Here is a 15,757-nt window from a genome sequence, read left to right as displayed (position 1 = left end):
TTTATGTGATTACTGGTATTTGTATACCTTCTCTACAGAATAAATTATGATTTATTTCTTAATCATGTCCTTCTCTAGAGAATAAATTATGATTTATTTCTTTATCATGTCATATATATTATTTCTGTTATAGATAATATGCATTATTGATTATTGGGCTATTAACCATAGGAGACTTTTTCTAAATCTTGGGAATACTGATAGACTTTAAAAATATATAATATCTTAATTAATTCTTTGAGAATTTTATACATGCATAGAATGTACTTTGATCAAATTCATTTCGATTGCCTCCTAGATCCATACATCACCTTTCTACCCTGTCCTAATTTGTGTACTATTTTTTAAAACAAAACCATGACAGTCTTTCTAAGAAAGATTAAAAAAAAAAACTTTAAAAATCAATTAGTTTGCCCATGTGAAAATGAATACAGTCATTTGCAAAAATGTGTTAAATTAAGCCAAATGATAAAGTGGCTAAAAGATGTTTATTATTATTATTTATTGACAATGGACTAATTCTTACATATATATGTATATATACATATATATTCTACACAATATATATATAGTCTTCGATTTTAAAATGGTCAACTAAAGACCAGGCGTGGTGGCTCATGCCTTTAATCCCAGCACTCAGGAAGCAGAGGCAGGCAGATCACTCTGAGTTCTAGGTCAGCCTGGTCTACAAAGTGAGTCGAGAACAGGCAAGGGTACACAGAGAAACCCTGTCTAGAAAAACAACAACAGCAGCAAAAAGGTCAACTAAAAAGAAAAATAAGCCAAGGTAATGCCCAGACAGTTCATTCATTATTCAGACCTATACTACATAAAGAGATGGTGTATTGTGGGCTGGGGCAGTAGCTCCCAGTAACATGCTTGCCATGCAAAGCCAAGGACAGGGAACTAAAGGATCCATTTAAAGAGGTGAGCATGGTGGTCTAGACTTGTAATCCTGGTGTTGGGAAGGCAGAGTCAGGAGGATCTCTGGGGCTTGCTGGCCAGCCAGTCTACCTGAACGGGCAAGCCCCAGGTCTGTTGAGAACTCATGCCAAAAAAATTAGGTGGTCCGTTTCAGAGGGATGATACCCAAGGTTGACTGTAGCCTCCACACATCTGCACAAACATACATGAGAACCTACACGTGTGCCCTCCCACAGAGAGAGAGAGAGAGAGAGAGAGAGAGAGAGAGAGAGAGAGAGAGAGAGAATATGAATGAGGATGCCACTGAGATGCCTCAGGGGGAAAAGGCACCCAATACCAGTCCTTGTGACCTGAGTTCAACACGGTGGAAGGTAAAAACTGACCCCAGCAAGTTGATCTCTACACAAATGCTGTGGTACTTGTGCACATGCACATGTATGTGCACAAACACACAAAGGTAAATAAATTTAATAAATGTTTAAAAGATGGAGACTTGTGGTGGTGGTGGTGTATACCGTTATTCCCAGCACTTGGGAGGCAGAGGCAGGCAGATCTCTGTGAGCTTCAGACCAGCCTGGTCTACAAAGCAAGTCCAGGATAGGCAAGGCTATATAGAGAAACCCTATCTCTAAAACAAACAAACAAGCAAGCAAACAAACGATGTGATAAAACACCCCAATTGATATGTGTATGTCTGTGTTAGATTTCTGTTTCTGTGACAAACTTTCAGTCCATGTACACTTGTTCTGGTGGTCTTTGGGTCTGTGGTGAGACAGGCCGCCATGGCTGAAGTAGTTTACCCCATTGCAACTCTAATGGAGGGTAGAAAGGAGCCTGCAGACCTGTGGAGGGCAGGGCCCTGATGACTTCCACCTCCAACTGTGTGCACTCTGTCAGGAAGTTTCTAACACCACCAACTGTAAGCCAGGCTTTCAACACATGAGCTTTAGGGGGACATTTTTTATCTTAAGCCATACCAGACTAAAAAAATAAAATAAAATAAAGATAATAAGCTGCCAAGATACTGACAGTTGGTATGCTACAGAAAGACATGACTGTGGGCACTTATATACAAGCAAACATTCACACACATAAAAACAAATACATCTTTTAAAAATAAATGCTTGACCAAAAACAAATTATGGAAGAACTTATTTTGACACAGTTTGAAGGTTGTGGCGGAAGTCAAGGCAGCCGGAGCACGAGGCACCTGGTCACATTGTGCCCTCACTCGGGAAGCAGAGTCACGAGTGCTGGTGTTCAGTTCCATTTCTCCTTTTTATTCAGTCCAGGACCCCCAGTCCTTGGGACGGTACTGCCTGCAACAAGGAAAGATCTTACTACCTCCGCTTATCTATTCTAGAAACTTCCTCACAGAGGTGCCCAGAGGTTTGTCCCCTGGGTGATTCTAGATCCTGTCAAGTTGACTATTATAACCAACATGCCACCATGACCTATTTGTTTAAAGAAGGGAAGCGCCCTCCAGATCAGAAGCATGTCTCTAACGAAGGAGACATTTTCCAGCTACTGTCAGCTCCAGCCTGAAATTTAACTGAGGCTTCGCTGAGCTTTGAGCAACCTGGGAGATCGGCAGACCAGGCCCCGCCCCCGGCTTCCCGCGCTCGGCGCCCATTGGCTGGCTTGTTGGTGGGCGGATCCTTGCACGGAGCTCAACTCCTCTGGGACCTGGCGGAGGCTAATGAGGTGAGGGAGGAGCTCTGAGCTGTGCGGATCGGCGATGCCTGGGGCCAGCGTTCCAGAAGCCGCGCAGAGCCCCACGTCCGGAGCCGCCGGGGCGCTGCAGGTGTCGGACTCCTTGAGGCGGTGAGCTTTACCCTTGTCCCTGCTGCCCCTGGTCGCTTGCGTTAGAGCTTCAGGGGGCGGACCGCCAGGTCCTCTGTGACTGTCATTCACTCCCTGGCTGCAACGCAGAGCACTGGGCTGGGCGTGTGGGAGGTGGCTGGCTGGCTGTCAGCTAAAGAAGCGGAACGCCAGGGCTTGCGCCCTTGGGGACACCACCCCCTGTCCTGTCCTGGCCTTTGGCCCTAGTCGCGGCCACACTCCCTGGCCAGTCTGGACCGGCTCAGCGTGAAGCCCTTGGTTCTGAGAAGAAGCACATATGATGGTCCCCCTCCTCCCCCGAGAGAACATTGAGGGGGGTAGTGGCTGGGTAGTGCCAGCGCAGCGAAATGGCTGGGATGAGCTCGGCTTTGCAAGGCTTGCTCTTTTTTAAAAAATGAAATTAAAAAAAAAAAAAGCCCACTTGCATAACTTGCTGTGTCTCATCCCAAAATAGTTTCTGATGTCAAGACTGTAGACGTTGGATGCAAGACGGACATATTTCCCCCCTCAAACCGAGTAACTTTCACGTTTTTTAATTTGGTTAGTAACAGACTTCTGTCATCAGAAGTTGTGGTGGGTTGCCGTGGAAGCTCGGGGGTGACGTGCTTGCCTAGGGTACAATGCTCCCTGAGTTTCATCCTCAGCACTTAAAACACAAAAAACCCGAAAAAAAAAAAAACAAAAAACCAACCAACCCCCCCCCCAAAAAAACAAACACACACACACACACACACACACACACACACACACACACACACAAAACCACAAAAAACAAAACCTCCATAAATATTGAAGAATGGGGAAAACAAATCAAAGGAGCCATGCACAACATTTGGGACGTTCTTGAATGGCGGCATTTGTTCTTCCACTTGGGTGATTTCACCCTCTGCCACTCACTCACCCAAGGTTTGGATTCTCAAAGTGTTTAACAGCCCCCCTCCCCTTAGCGGAGGGAAAGTGGGCGGCACCTGGCAGTCGGAGTAGCCCACCCACAAACTCAGCAGAGGAGAGGCAGCAGCCCTGTAACCAGGGAAGCATCGGCTGGCCTGTCCCCTGCGTCACAAGGGACACTGCTTGCACGCGCGGGTGTTGGGAGCACTAAGTGGAAGCCTGGGCTCCTGAGGTTCGCCCTTCTGGCTGGAATCTCCTTTGGTTTTTCTGGAGGGAGCTGGCTGAACTGCGTGGTTCCTACTTAATCCAGCTGGCATGCAGCCCGCTACTATAACACTCCCAATCACTGGGGTGTTTGTGTGGATCCTTGGGAAGGGAGAGAACGGCACGCATTGTGGACAAGGAGAACGCTCTGGTCTTATGTCATCCTTCTTGGCGCCAGGTTTTGAGTCACATTTTTGTGACGTTGTTTCAGTCCGCTTTGTCCCTTCTCGGGCCTCTCTGGGTTGGTTTGAGTGAAAAAGGAGTGCCTATTCTCTAGTGCGGTAGGGATTAGAGAAGCCCACTGAAGGCGTTAGGTGGGTTTTTTTTTGGGGGGGGGTGTGTGTGCGCGCGCGCTATAGCTTAATCTGAAGTCTTCACGGATTTTCAAAATGAGGGTGGAGAGATGGTGGAATACTACAGTTAGTGTTCTTCCTGCGGGGGCTGGGATGTACGGACACTAAATTTATTTGGTAATCAGGAAAAACTTAAGTACTGTGAAAGTATCCTTTCAAAACCAACATCTCAACAGAGAATTTGCTTGCAAAATGAAGTGCCCCCGTTGAAGCGGTTTAAATAAGATTAGTCTCCATAACCTCTTGTATGCATGCTTAGTCCCCAGTTGGTGAACTGTTTAGGAAGGATTAGGAGGCGTGGCCTTGGTGGAGGAGGTGTGTCACTGAGAGTGGGCCTTGAGGTTTCAAAAGTCCCCACAAGGCCCTGTCTCTTTATCTCCGCCTGTCAATCAGGACGCAAAGCTTTGCGCTGAGGCTCTCGAGCACCGCGCTTGCGTCCGTCCCACCACTATAATAATGGACTGTCTCTAAACTGTAAGCAAGCCCACAATTAAATGGTTTCTTCTTTACGGTGTCTTGGTCATGGTGTCTCTTCACAGCAACAGAACAATAATTAAGACACCCACGGATTTATATTTTCTGTTCCCCTTGCTTTCCCATAGGCTTAAAGATCATGTTTTGGTCCTTATGCTTATTAAGATTTTTTTTTTAGTGTCTTCCTATTTAAATTTAAGTATATTTTAGGAAGGGGGGTTATAAACTGTAGTATTTCCTTACCTTTGCTTCTGAGAATGGTTTATAGTGATCAGGAAAGCTTAGTAATGCTTTACAAACAATAGAATGATTAATATATATTATATATATATATTATATATATATATAGTACTGGAGAAATGGCTCAGAAGTTCAGAGCACTTGTTTCTCTTGGGAAGAACTTGGCTTTGGTTCCTGGCATCCACACGGTGGCTCACAACCACCCATAACTCCAGCCCCAAGGATTTAGTTCTTGCTTCTGGTCTCTGCAGTTACCAGGCAGGCACACATTGCACATACACACATTTAAGCAAAACACTCATACATGTAAAATAAATAAATGTAAATGGATTAAAAAATTTTGTTAGCCTACTGTGGTAGCATATGCCCTTAGTCCCAACACTCAGAAGCAGATGCATGCAGATATTTATGTTCAAGGCGAGCCTGGTCTACATAGTGAATTCCAGGACAGTCACAACTAATAAGGGGCTGGAGAGATGGCTCAGCAGTTAAGAGCTCTGGCTGCTTTCCCATAGGACCTGGGTTCAGGTCCCAGCACCCATATCATAGTTCACAACTGTCTGTAAGTCCATTTCCAGGGGAATCCAACACCCTGGAAAATAAAATAAAAATGTTAAATTTAAAAGCCGGGCAGTGGTGGCACTCGCCTTTAATCCCAGTACTTGGGAGGCAGAGGCAGGCAGGATCTCGGTTTGAGGCCAGCCTGGTCTAAAGAGCTTATTTCAGAATAGCCAGGCCTACACAGTGAAGCCCTGTCTCAAAAACTAAAATAAATAAAATAAAATAGAAAGTATATTAGGTTGGCTATTTTTAAATGCATACTTGTGATTTGTAGAATGCTAGAGTATGCTGTATCTCATCAAAAACAGTTTTAAATGTCAGAATAATCACTGGAATGCAACATTTGCACTTTTTGTTTACTAAACAGTAAGTTTGAGCTCTCATATTATTTTTGTTAATATATTGTCTTTCATTAAAGGAATATTTCAAAAATACAAAACAAACAAACCAACCCTAAAATACCAACTTATTCTAATTTCCTTACTGTTCCTGTGATAAACACTCTGACCAAAAATAACTTGGGGAGGAAAGGGTTTATTTGGCTTACGCTTCTAGGTCATTGTCTCACTGAAGGAAGTCAGAGCAGGAGCTCCAGGCAGGAACCATGGAGCCACAGTGATTGCTGATTTGCTCTCTAGCTTGCTCAAAGACATGCATAGCTAACTTCACATATAACCAGACCACCTGCCCAGGGATGATGCCACCCGTAGTTGGCTGGGCTGTCTTCTTCCATCAATTAATAATCAGGACAATCCTCCGCAGCCTGCCCACTGGCCAGTCGGATCCAGACGGTTCCTCAATTGAGGTCCTCCTGTCAGACGACTGTAAACTGTGTCAAGCCGACAACTAAAGCCAACGAGGACACTAATGCTGTCACGCCTCCGTTTTGAAGGATCATCATTATTATTTTTACAGCTGCTTCAGCTTGCTTTCACCCACAGCTACATGCTCAGCTTTCAATTTTGGAACGCTAAGAGTATGGAATGTGCAATTTTAGGGGTGAGTGGGTGGAAAGCCTGATGATAGGTTGGATTAGGATTCCAGTTTTTCTCCATTGAAATGTTAGTACCACCAAGATATTCAGTGTTGAGTCAAATGAGAAGCTTATTCAGATTTTTCTATTGGTATGGCTAGGTAAATATGCCTAGCCTTAGAGCCAAATGAGCAGCCGAGACGGCCTCTTTTATTTGACTGTCCGTCATCCTTTGAAATTTCTCCTCTAAAAGTTTTAATGTTATCAAAGAAGCCAGACAACGCAGGGCTCTGTCACTCTCGTTTTTGAAAGGACTGCTTGCTTCTTCATGTCTCTTGTCCGTACACTCTCGTGTGCTCTTTCAAGACAAATATCGTTAAAGAGGCAAGAAAACAAATGTGCACAACCCAGCAGCAGAGAGAGAAACCGTCAGAACCAGAGTGCCAGGAACCCCAAACTGCAATCAAAATGGAAAGGCTAGTACATAATGTTGTCTAGGTTTGAGGTATAGCATAGTGCTGGGTCTTTCTTTTTTGTGATTTATTTATTTTTGTTTTACGCATATGAGTGTTTTTTACCTGTGTTTGTATAAAATAAAAATATATGTGTAGTATCCTTATAAGCCAGAGGAGGGTGCAGGTCTCCTGGAATTATAGACCATTGTGAAGTGCCAGTTGGTACTTGGAACTGAGCTCTGTTTTGTAAGAAGAGCAAATGTTCTTTATTTTATTTTATATACATTGGTGTAAGGGTGTTGAATCCCCTGGAACTGGAGTTACACACAATTGTGAGCTGCCATGTGGGTGCTGGGAATTATACCCAGGTCCTTTGGAAGAGCAGCCAGTACTCTTTTTTTTTTTTTTTTAAAAGATTTATTTATTTACTATACATAGAGTCCTCTGCCTGCATGTACCCCTGCAGGCCAGAAGAGGGCATTAGATCACACTGTAGATGGTTGTGAGCCACGATGTGGTTGCTGGGAATTGAACTCAGGACCTCTGGAAGAGCAGCCAGTGCTCTTAACCGCTGAGCTATCTCTGCAGCCCCACAAAGGTTCTTTTGTTTGTTTGTTTTTTGTTTTTCATGGCAGGCTTTCTCCGTGTAGTTTTGGTTTTGTAGACTAGGGTTGCCTCAAACTCACAGAGATCCACCTGCCTCTGCTTCCCTGAGTGCTGGAATTAAAGGCATGCGCCACCAAGGCTGGCCCCACAAATGTTCTTAACTGCTGAACCATCTCTCCAGCCAGAGTCCTGGGCTGTTCTTGTCATCTTTCCTGGTATAATTCCTTTGCTGTTAGATCCTGGGGTTTGTTTGTTTGTTTAAGAAACAAAACAGAGTTTCACTGTGGGTTCCTGGCTGACCTGGAACTCACTATGTTGACCATGTTGACCTCGAACTCACAGAGATCCACTTGACACTGCTTCCTGAGTGCTGGGATTAAAGGCATGTGCTACCACAGCTGGCTGGTTTGCTCTCTTCTACTGTGGGTTTTGGGGAATGAGCTCCGCCTGCCAGGCTGTGTGGCAAATACTGAGCTCACTATTCCTGGTTCACTAATTTTGGTGAAACATTTAATCCAATTACTTTATAAGAAAAGAATGTTTTGGTTAGTCTTTGCATGTCTTAGAAATGCTGGTATGTGTGTGCAGCTGTGTATGAGTGCACACACGTGTACAGGTTAGTATGTTTGTGGAGGCCATGAGTCAACTTCTGTGCTGTTCTTCAGGAGCTATCCACCTTGTCTTCTGAGACAGGCTCTCTCACTGGAACTTGGGGCTCATTGATGAGGTGGGCTTGCCAGCACATGCCAGAGATTTGCCTGTCCCTGCCTCCCCAGAGCTGGTGATACGGTACCTCCTTCTTAAATAGGTATGGAAAATCAAACCCAGGTCCTGTGTTGGCAAAGCAAGTCCTTCTCAGCTTACAGGTTACAGCCCATCTTTTAAGGAGGCCAGGGCAGGAGCTCAAGGCAGGAACTGAAGTAGAGACCATGGAGGAATGGTACTCAGTGCTTACCTCCAGGCCCACCTACATCAATCTTGCTTATGCAGGCCAGGCCCACCTGCCTAGAGATGGAATCATTCAAACTGGGCTATATCTATATGATGGAGGGACTTCTTCAATTGAGGCTCCCACTTCTATCTTCCCAGCCCTTAAATTTTTTTTATTCAAGCCAGGTGTGGTGGCAAACACCTGTAACACCAGCACTCAGGGAGGCAGAGGCAGGGGGACTGCTATGAGTTCAAGGCCAGCCTGGTCTACAAAGCAAGTCCAGGACAGCCAAAGCTACACAGAGAAACCTTGTCTCAGAGAGAGAGGGGGAGGGAGGGAGGGAGGGAGGGAGGGAAAGAGAGAGAGGGAGGAAGGGAGGGAAGGAGGGAGGGAGAGAGAGAGAGAGAGAAAAGAAGAAGAAGAAGAAGAAGAAGAAGAAGAAGAAGAAGAAGAAGAAGAAGAAGAAGAAGAAGAAGAAGAAGAAGAAAACAATTTGGGGTGGTGAGATGGCTCAGCAGTTAAGAACACTGCCTGTTCTTCCAGAGGTCCTGAGTTCAATTCCCAGCAACAGCATGGTAGCTCACAACCTTCAATAAAGGGACCTCATGTCTTCTTCTGACATGTAGGTATCTGTACAAACAGAGCACTCCCACATTAAAAAGGAAGTACATAAATGAACAAAAATTTTTAAAAAGTTTTCATTCTACCTTTATACTTGAATTCTGGTTTGGTTGAACCTAAATCTGGCTTTTCTTTAGAATGTTTAAGACTTAATTCCACTGTGTCGGCTATTGGTATTGATGTTGATAAATCTGAAATGTGTGTTTCCTTTTCCTTTATAAATGAGCTGTGTTTCTTTTGCAACAAGTTTTAGTATCTCCATTCTGGTTTTAGGTTTGAGTGTGTAGTTATGATATGTTTGTTCACTGTGCTCTGTACTGGGCGGTACAATCCCTGTGCCCTGCCTGGTTTGGCTGTTAGCTTGACACACATGGGAAGAAGCAAGCCCTTTCCTCCCCACGCTGCTTTTGGTCTGTGTTTTATCACAGGACAGAGCATGAACGAGAACACTGTCTTTCCTTGTACCTTGCTAAAATTGACATCAGTGTAATTTCGTCCTTTTCATTTATTGTGACTTTTTGTTTTTAAGTTAGATTTTTTTAACCTATCGAATCAATCATTTAAATTTTTATCCTCCCACTTTTTCATTTCTTTATCATTTTCCAGCTTCTCTGAGTTAATGTTTTAGCTTTAAATCATTGTCCTGTAATATTTCATTTTGATCATCATGCTCTTCTTAATTTTGTAGATCTTTCTTATATTTTCTGTGTGTGTGTGTGTGTGTTCTCTGTCTCTGTCTCTGTCTCTCTCTCTCCTAGTGTTCTCTGTGCACGTAAAGATACTGTATTTTTAGGTTTTAGTTTTTTCTATTATTTCTTTGCTTCTGTCATTGAAGTCCTTTTCACTCATTGACTTCTCAGTTTCTTTGTAGAGAAGCTTTTAGTTTTCTGAGCGCAGGATAAAATACTGGGAGCAGGTCCACGGAAGGGATGATGCTGCATCCCAGGCCATCCTGATATTCAGACTCCTAAGAGGACTTGTGGGACTCTAATACCCCCCTCAGCCAGGATGCTTAGCAGTAAAAGAATGTGGAGGAAATGTGTCGAACAGAAAAGATTTATGGATTGAAGCCTTCATATAACAAGATACAGCCGTGTAGAGGTGGTGCACGCCTTTAATCCCAGCACTCAAAGCAGAGGCAGGTGCATATCTGAGTTCGAGGCCAGCCTATTCTTTCTATGGAGTGAGTCCCTGGGACAGCCAGGTCTACACAGAGTAACCCCATTGAAAACAAACAACCCCTCCACCTCAAAAACAAACAAAACCAAGACACAAGCTTCCAAACATTTGTTTTCAATGCAGTGTCACAGGGTACAACTATAAGTGTGACAAGTTGTCTGCCTCAGGTTTATATTGGGGCTGCAGTGTGGTGGAGGCACCTGTGTAGTATGTATCTGAATTCCGGATTCCCAGAAAGCGAATATTTCACACAAACCATAATATTTGTACTGTTTAGGGGGTAGTGAGCCATCCTTCTTTCTTAGGGAATGTGGAAGCCTTCCAGAAATCTGAGTTGCTACGTATCAGCCAAGGGCTGACCTTGAAAGCATCCTTTTTAGAGGTTGAAGTGTCAGGCCTGCCATATGAGCTCTTCTGCACAGGGACCATGGACAGTGGTCCAAACACCTTTGAATATTCTTTGCCTCAGTTTCTCTTTGATGAATGGTTTGAAGCACTGTCATGTTTCACTCACATCACAGCACATCTAAATACTGCAAATATTTCTTTAAAGGAACCTTCATAATGCATACCATATTTATATGAACCATGTTTCTATGTCTAGAAAACAAGTGTTTGAGCACATATATACATACACCCCTCCACACACATATGTTCAGATGTCACACACTGCTAGATTAGGCCAGGAAAATTCAGGATGAATTTGATATAAAGAACTATTTTTAGGGTTTGGAGAGGTGGGTTTATCTTCAAGAGAGCGATCTGCTCTTGCAGAGGACCCGAGTTCATTTCTCAGCAAGTGGTCACAACTGCATGTAGCCTCGGTTCCTGTGGATGTGTCACCCTCTCTGGCCTTTGTGGGTGCCTACATGCATACTTGTGTGCACATGCGCGCGCGCGCACACACACACACACACACACACACACACACACACCTCTAATATAAAAAACAAACAAACAAACAAGAAAGGAAACTGTCTTCAGACAGTAACAGAAAAATGACATGGGCCTCCGCTAAGGAGCCTGGAGTAGCCAGTTGTGAGCTAGTATTTCAATAATAAACTGAGATGTGTTCAGTTTTTGTCACTTTGGTTTAAAAATGATGTGGTTAAAAAAAATGATGTGGCTAAATTCACATGACAATAGAAAGTGACCAAAATTATAAAACTCAGATAAAATATCAGGCTTTGACTTTTTTTTTCCTGGAGCCTAGCTGAGACGAAGTTTTCAGTACAATACTACAAAGCACCACAAGGTGGCGACAGAACTCAAATACTTTGGGGAAAGATCTGTTATAGGCCTGATGAAAGTAAAAGTTTAAGAGTGTCCCTTTCAGAATCTATGCATTAGTCCCAGTGCTTGCTCTGGCCAGTTTTTGCAAGGCATAACCCCTGTTTAATTAGATAAATAACACTGCCAAAAAGCAATATTGCTGAGTGAATTTGATGTCTGTTTGTTGGGCTCCAGCAGACATCTGTATTGCCTTTTCTCTGTCTTTGTTAGGACCTCTAGCCCCTGATCCCTGCCAACAAAACTTCAAAATATAAGCCAGGCATGGTGGTGCACACCTGTAATCCCAGCAGTTGGGGAGGCAGAGGCAGGTGGATCTTGGTGAGTTCGAGGCCAGCCTGGTCTACAAAGTGAGTCCAGGACAGCCAAGGCTGCACAGAGAAACCCTGTCTTGAAAAACCAAGAAATAAATAAATAAATAAAAATAAAAAAATAAATCTTTAAAAAGTACTTCATAAGCTAAGGAAGGTAGGGTAGTGCAGTGATAAAGGGTTAGAGTCCAGAGGCTTTTTCTTGTGTTGAAATATAACTCATATGTCACTGTGTGGTATTCAGCAAAACTACACACTTTTGTGTCTCATCTTCTCTTTCTGTGAAATAAGAGATGATAATAGTGTCCCTTTTACTGTTTTATTCTTGGGATTAGATGGGCCAAAAGAGTGTGAACACATTTACAACAATCCTAACACATGAGGTGTAAAGTTTTGTGGCATTAAAATTTAAGTATTGTGCTGGTCATGTACGGAATTACCTTAAACTGATCTATTAGCTAGATGAGTAAACTGCTGAGGATTTTCCATGATTAAAAAACAAGGTTTAGCGGGGCATGGTGGTGCATGCCTTTAATCCCAGCACTTGGGAGGCAGAGATAGGTGGATCGCTGTGAGTTTGAAGCCAGCCTGGTCTACAAAGCAAATCCAGGATAGTCAAGGCTACACAGAGAAACCTTGTCTCAAAAAATCAACCAACCAACCAAACAAACAAACAAAGTTTATGGGCTGGAGAGATGGCTCAGAGGTTAAGAGCACTGGTTGATAACCCAGAGGTCCTGAGTTCAACTCCTAGAATCCACATGGTGGCTCATGACCATCTACAATGGTGCCCTCTTCTGGTGTGCGGTGGTACATGCAGGCAGATCTGTATATATAACAGATAGATAGATAAATCTTAAACAACAAAAACGAAGTTTAGGGCTAGGTGTAGTGATACATGTCTTTAATCCCAGCTCTTGGGAGACAGAGGCAGACAGTTCTCTGTTGAATTTGAGGCTAGCCTAGTCTACACATTGAGTTCTAGGTCAGGAATATATGGTGAGACCCTGTCTTTAAAAAAAACTTAAGATATTGCTGTGAGTTCAAGGCCAGCCTGGTCTACATAGTGAGTCCAAGACAGGCAAGGCTACACAGAGAAACCTTGTCTCAAAACAAACAAACAAACAAAAAACAACAAAAAACCCCCAAACAAACAAAAACTTAGGGCCAGTAAGGAAGGCACTTGCAGCCGGGCGTGGTGGCGCACGCCTTTAATCCCAGCACTTGGGAGGCAGAGGCAGGCGGATCGCTGTGAGTTCAAGGCCAGCCTGGTCTACAAAGCGAGTCCAGGACAGCCAAGGCTACACAGAGAAACCCTGTCTCAAAAAACCAAAAAAAAAAAAAAAAAAAAAAAAAAAAAAAAGGAAGGCACTTGCTGCCCAATTTGACAATGACCCGAGTTCAGTCCCTAGGAGACTGAAGCATGGTGGGAGGACAGAACCGATTCCCTTGAATTGCCCTGTGACACCCAATATGTACACTATGGCACTTTTTAAAGTGTGAAAACAAAATATTTTTAGGGGACTGAGGAAATAGCTTAGAAAACTGCTTGCCCTGCGAACACGAGGCTCTAAGTTTGATTCTGGGTCCATATAAAGGGCGAGTGTGGTGATGCACACTTGGGAATCAACACTGTGGAGAAAGAGACGGCCGGATCCTTGGGACTTGATGACCATTCAAGCATAATTGGTGAGCTCCAGGCCAGTGGAAAAGCCCATCTCAGAAGACAAGGTGGGCGACCCTTCAGGATGATGTACCCAAGACTGATCTCTGGCCAGTACACACACACCAACACACACCAACACACACATACACACACACACACACACACACACACACACACATGCCCAAGCTGGGTGGTGTGACTCATGACTGGGATCTTCCTTCTTCAGTAGTTGAAAAAAGGATGGTTTTAATTTTTTTAAATTGTATGTGTGTGAGTGTATGCCTACATGTATGTACCAGACATAGCTGGTGCCCATAGAAGCCAGAAGATGGTATCTGACCCCATGAAACTAAAGTTAGAAATGATTGTGAGCTGCTATGTGGTTGCTGGGAACCAAACCTGGTTCTGCTCCAAAAGCAGCAAGTGCGTGTAGCTGCTGAGGCATTTCTCTTGCCCCATGCCATGATTACAGTGTTGTGTTCCTAAAGTTCATCCATTTAGGCAGATGTAGTTAGAACCCATCCAGTTTGACTGCTGTCTGGTAGGATGTGACAATACCACCGATTGTCCTGACCTAGGAAAATGGTATTAAATGAAGAACGCTTTAAACATTGCCATTACGGCCAGATTTTTTTTTTCCCCAGTCAGGCTTTCTCTGTGTAGTTCTGGCTGTCCTGGACTAGCTTTGTGAATGAGGCTGGCCTCAAACTCACAGCCATCCGCCTGCCCCTGCCTCCTGAGTGCTATGATTAAAGGTGTGTGCCACTACACCCAGCCTTACAACCAGATTTGTGCGAACACCTTTTTATATCTTGTTGTTTGTTTGCTGAGACAAGGTTTCCTGTACAGCCTTGGCTGTCCTGGAACTCACTCTGTAGGCCAGGCATGGCTCGAACAAACAAAGATCTACCTGCCTCTACTTTCCGAGTGCTGTGATTAGAGTTGTACACCACTGGCTAACAAAATACATATTCCAGGCTGACCTTGAACTCCAGATCCCCTGCCTCTGTGTCCTTCATCAAATCCTACTGGTTTGAGCCACTGGCTTTTTAAAATGCCATTAAAAAAAAAAGAAAGAATTTTAAATGAAATGTATTGACAGTTTGTACATATACATGTACATTTTGACTACACTCACCCCCTAACCCTCACCTTTTTTTTTTCTGAGACAGGATCTTTCTGTGCAGTCTTGGCTGTCCTGGACTTGATTTGTAGACCAGGCTGCCTTTGAACTCACAGAGATCCACCTGCCTCTGCCTCTCGAGTGCTGGGATTACAAGCGTGCACCACCACCACTGTGCCTGGCTCCCCTCACCCTGTTTTTTTGTTTGTTTGTTTGTTTTTAAAAGATTTATTTATTTACTATGTATACAGTGTTCTGTCTGCACATACACCTGCAGGCCAGAAGAGGGCGCCATATCACACTATAGGTGGTTGTGAGCCACCATGTGGTTGCTGGGAATTGAACTCACGACCTCTGGAAAAGCAGACAGTTTTCTTCACCTCTGAGCCATCTCTCCAGGCCCCCCCCCACCCTGTTTTATTCTCCCTTTATTTCCCTTCCCATCAACCTCCCACTCCTTCCTACAAACCTCCTGCCATCTTTCATCTTTTATGGAGGGTTGTTGTTGTTTGTTTGGAGACAAGGACTCAGTGTAACCCTGGGTGACCTGGAGCTCACAGAGATCTGCTTGCCTCTGTGTGCCAGATAGTTTTATGTCAACATGACACAACCAACTAAAGTCATCTGAGAGGAGAGAGACTTAATTAAGAAAATGCCCTAGAGCCGGGCTGTGGTGGCGCACGCCTTTAATCCCAGCACTCGGGATGCAGAGGCGGGCAGATCGCTGTGAGTTCGAGGCCAGCCTGGTCTACAATGGGAGTCCAAGACAGCCAAGGCTACACCGAGAAACCCTGTCTCGAAAAAGAAAAAGAAAAAAGGAAAAGAAAATGTCCTCCTTGGTTGGTGCATCAGTCTCTGCACCCCCTATATTCAGATTTGTTGATCTCCTTGTGGAGCTCCTGTTCCCTCCAGATCCTTCTATCCCCTGGCCCCGCTCTTTCATAGGACTCCCAGTGCTCTGCTCAAAGTTTGGCTGTGATTCTTATCATCTGCTCAGTCTCTGTGAGGGTCCCCTAGTAAGGGGAGCAGGGGCCATCTCTGACATGGACTCTG

General features: G+C 44.3%; 1 protein-coding gene across 12 annotated transcripts in view; it reads left to right on the top strand.

Moving 5' to 3' along the window:
* Window positions 1-2,626: 2,626 nt before the first annotated feature.
* Window positions 2,627-15,757, top strand: part of ZNF638 (zinc finger protein 638) — a 100,715-nt gene continuing 87,584 nt past the window's right edge. For 7 of the 12 annotated variants that reach the window (XM_084765349.1, XM_084765345.1, XM_084765355.1 and 4 more), the window contains exon 1: window positions 2,628-2,748. In XM_084765349.1, the coding sequence (XP_084621475.1) occupies window positions 2,663-2,748 (86 nt within the window). In that variant the 5' untranslated portion in view covers window positions 2,628-2,662. Of the gene's footprint in view, window positions 2,749-15,757 lie in introns of all 12 variants that reach the window. The other 5 variants (XM_084765350.1, XM_084765356.1, XM_084765351.1 and 2 more) reach the window with 1 other exon arrangement.

Source organism: Acomys minous (genome assembly GCF_964271855.1).
Source record: "Acomys minous genome assembly, chromosome: 17".
NCBI classification, from domain to species: domain Eukaryota; kingdom Metazoa; phylum Chordata; class Mammalia; order Rodentia; family Muridae; genus Acomys; species Acomys minous.
This window is presented reverse-complemented; position numbering and strand designations above follow the sequence as displayed.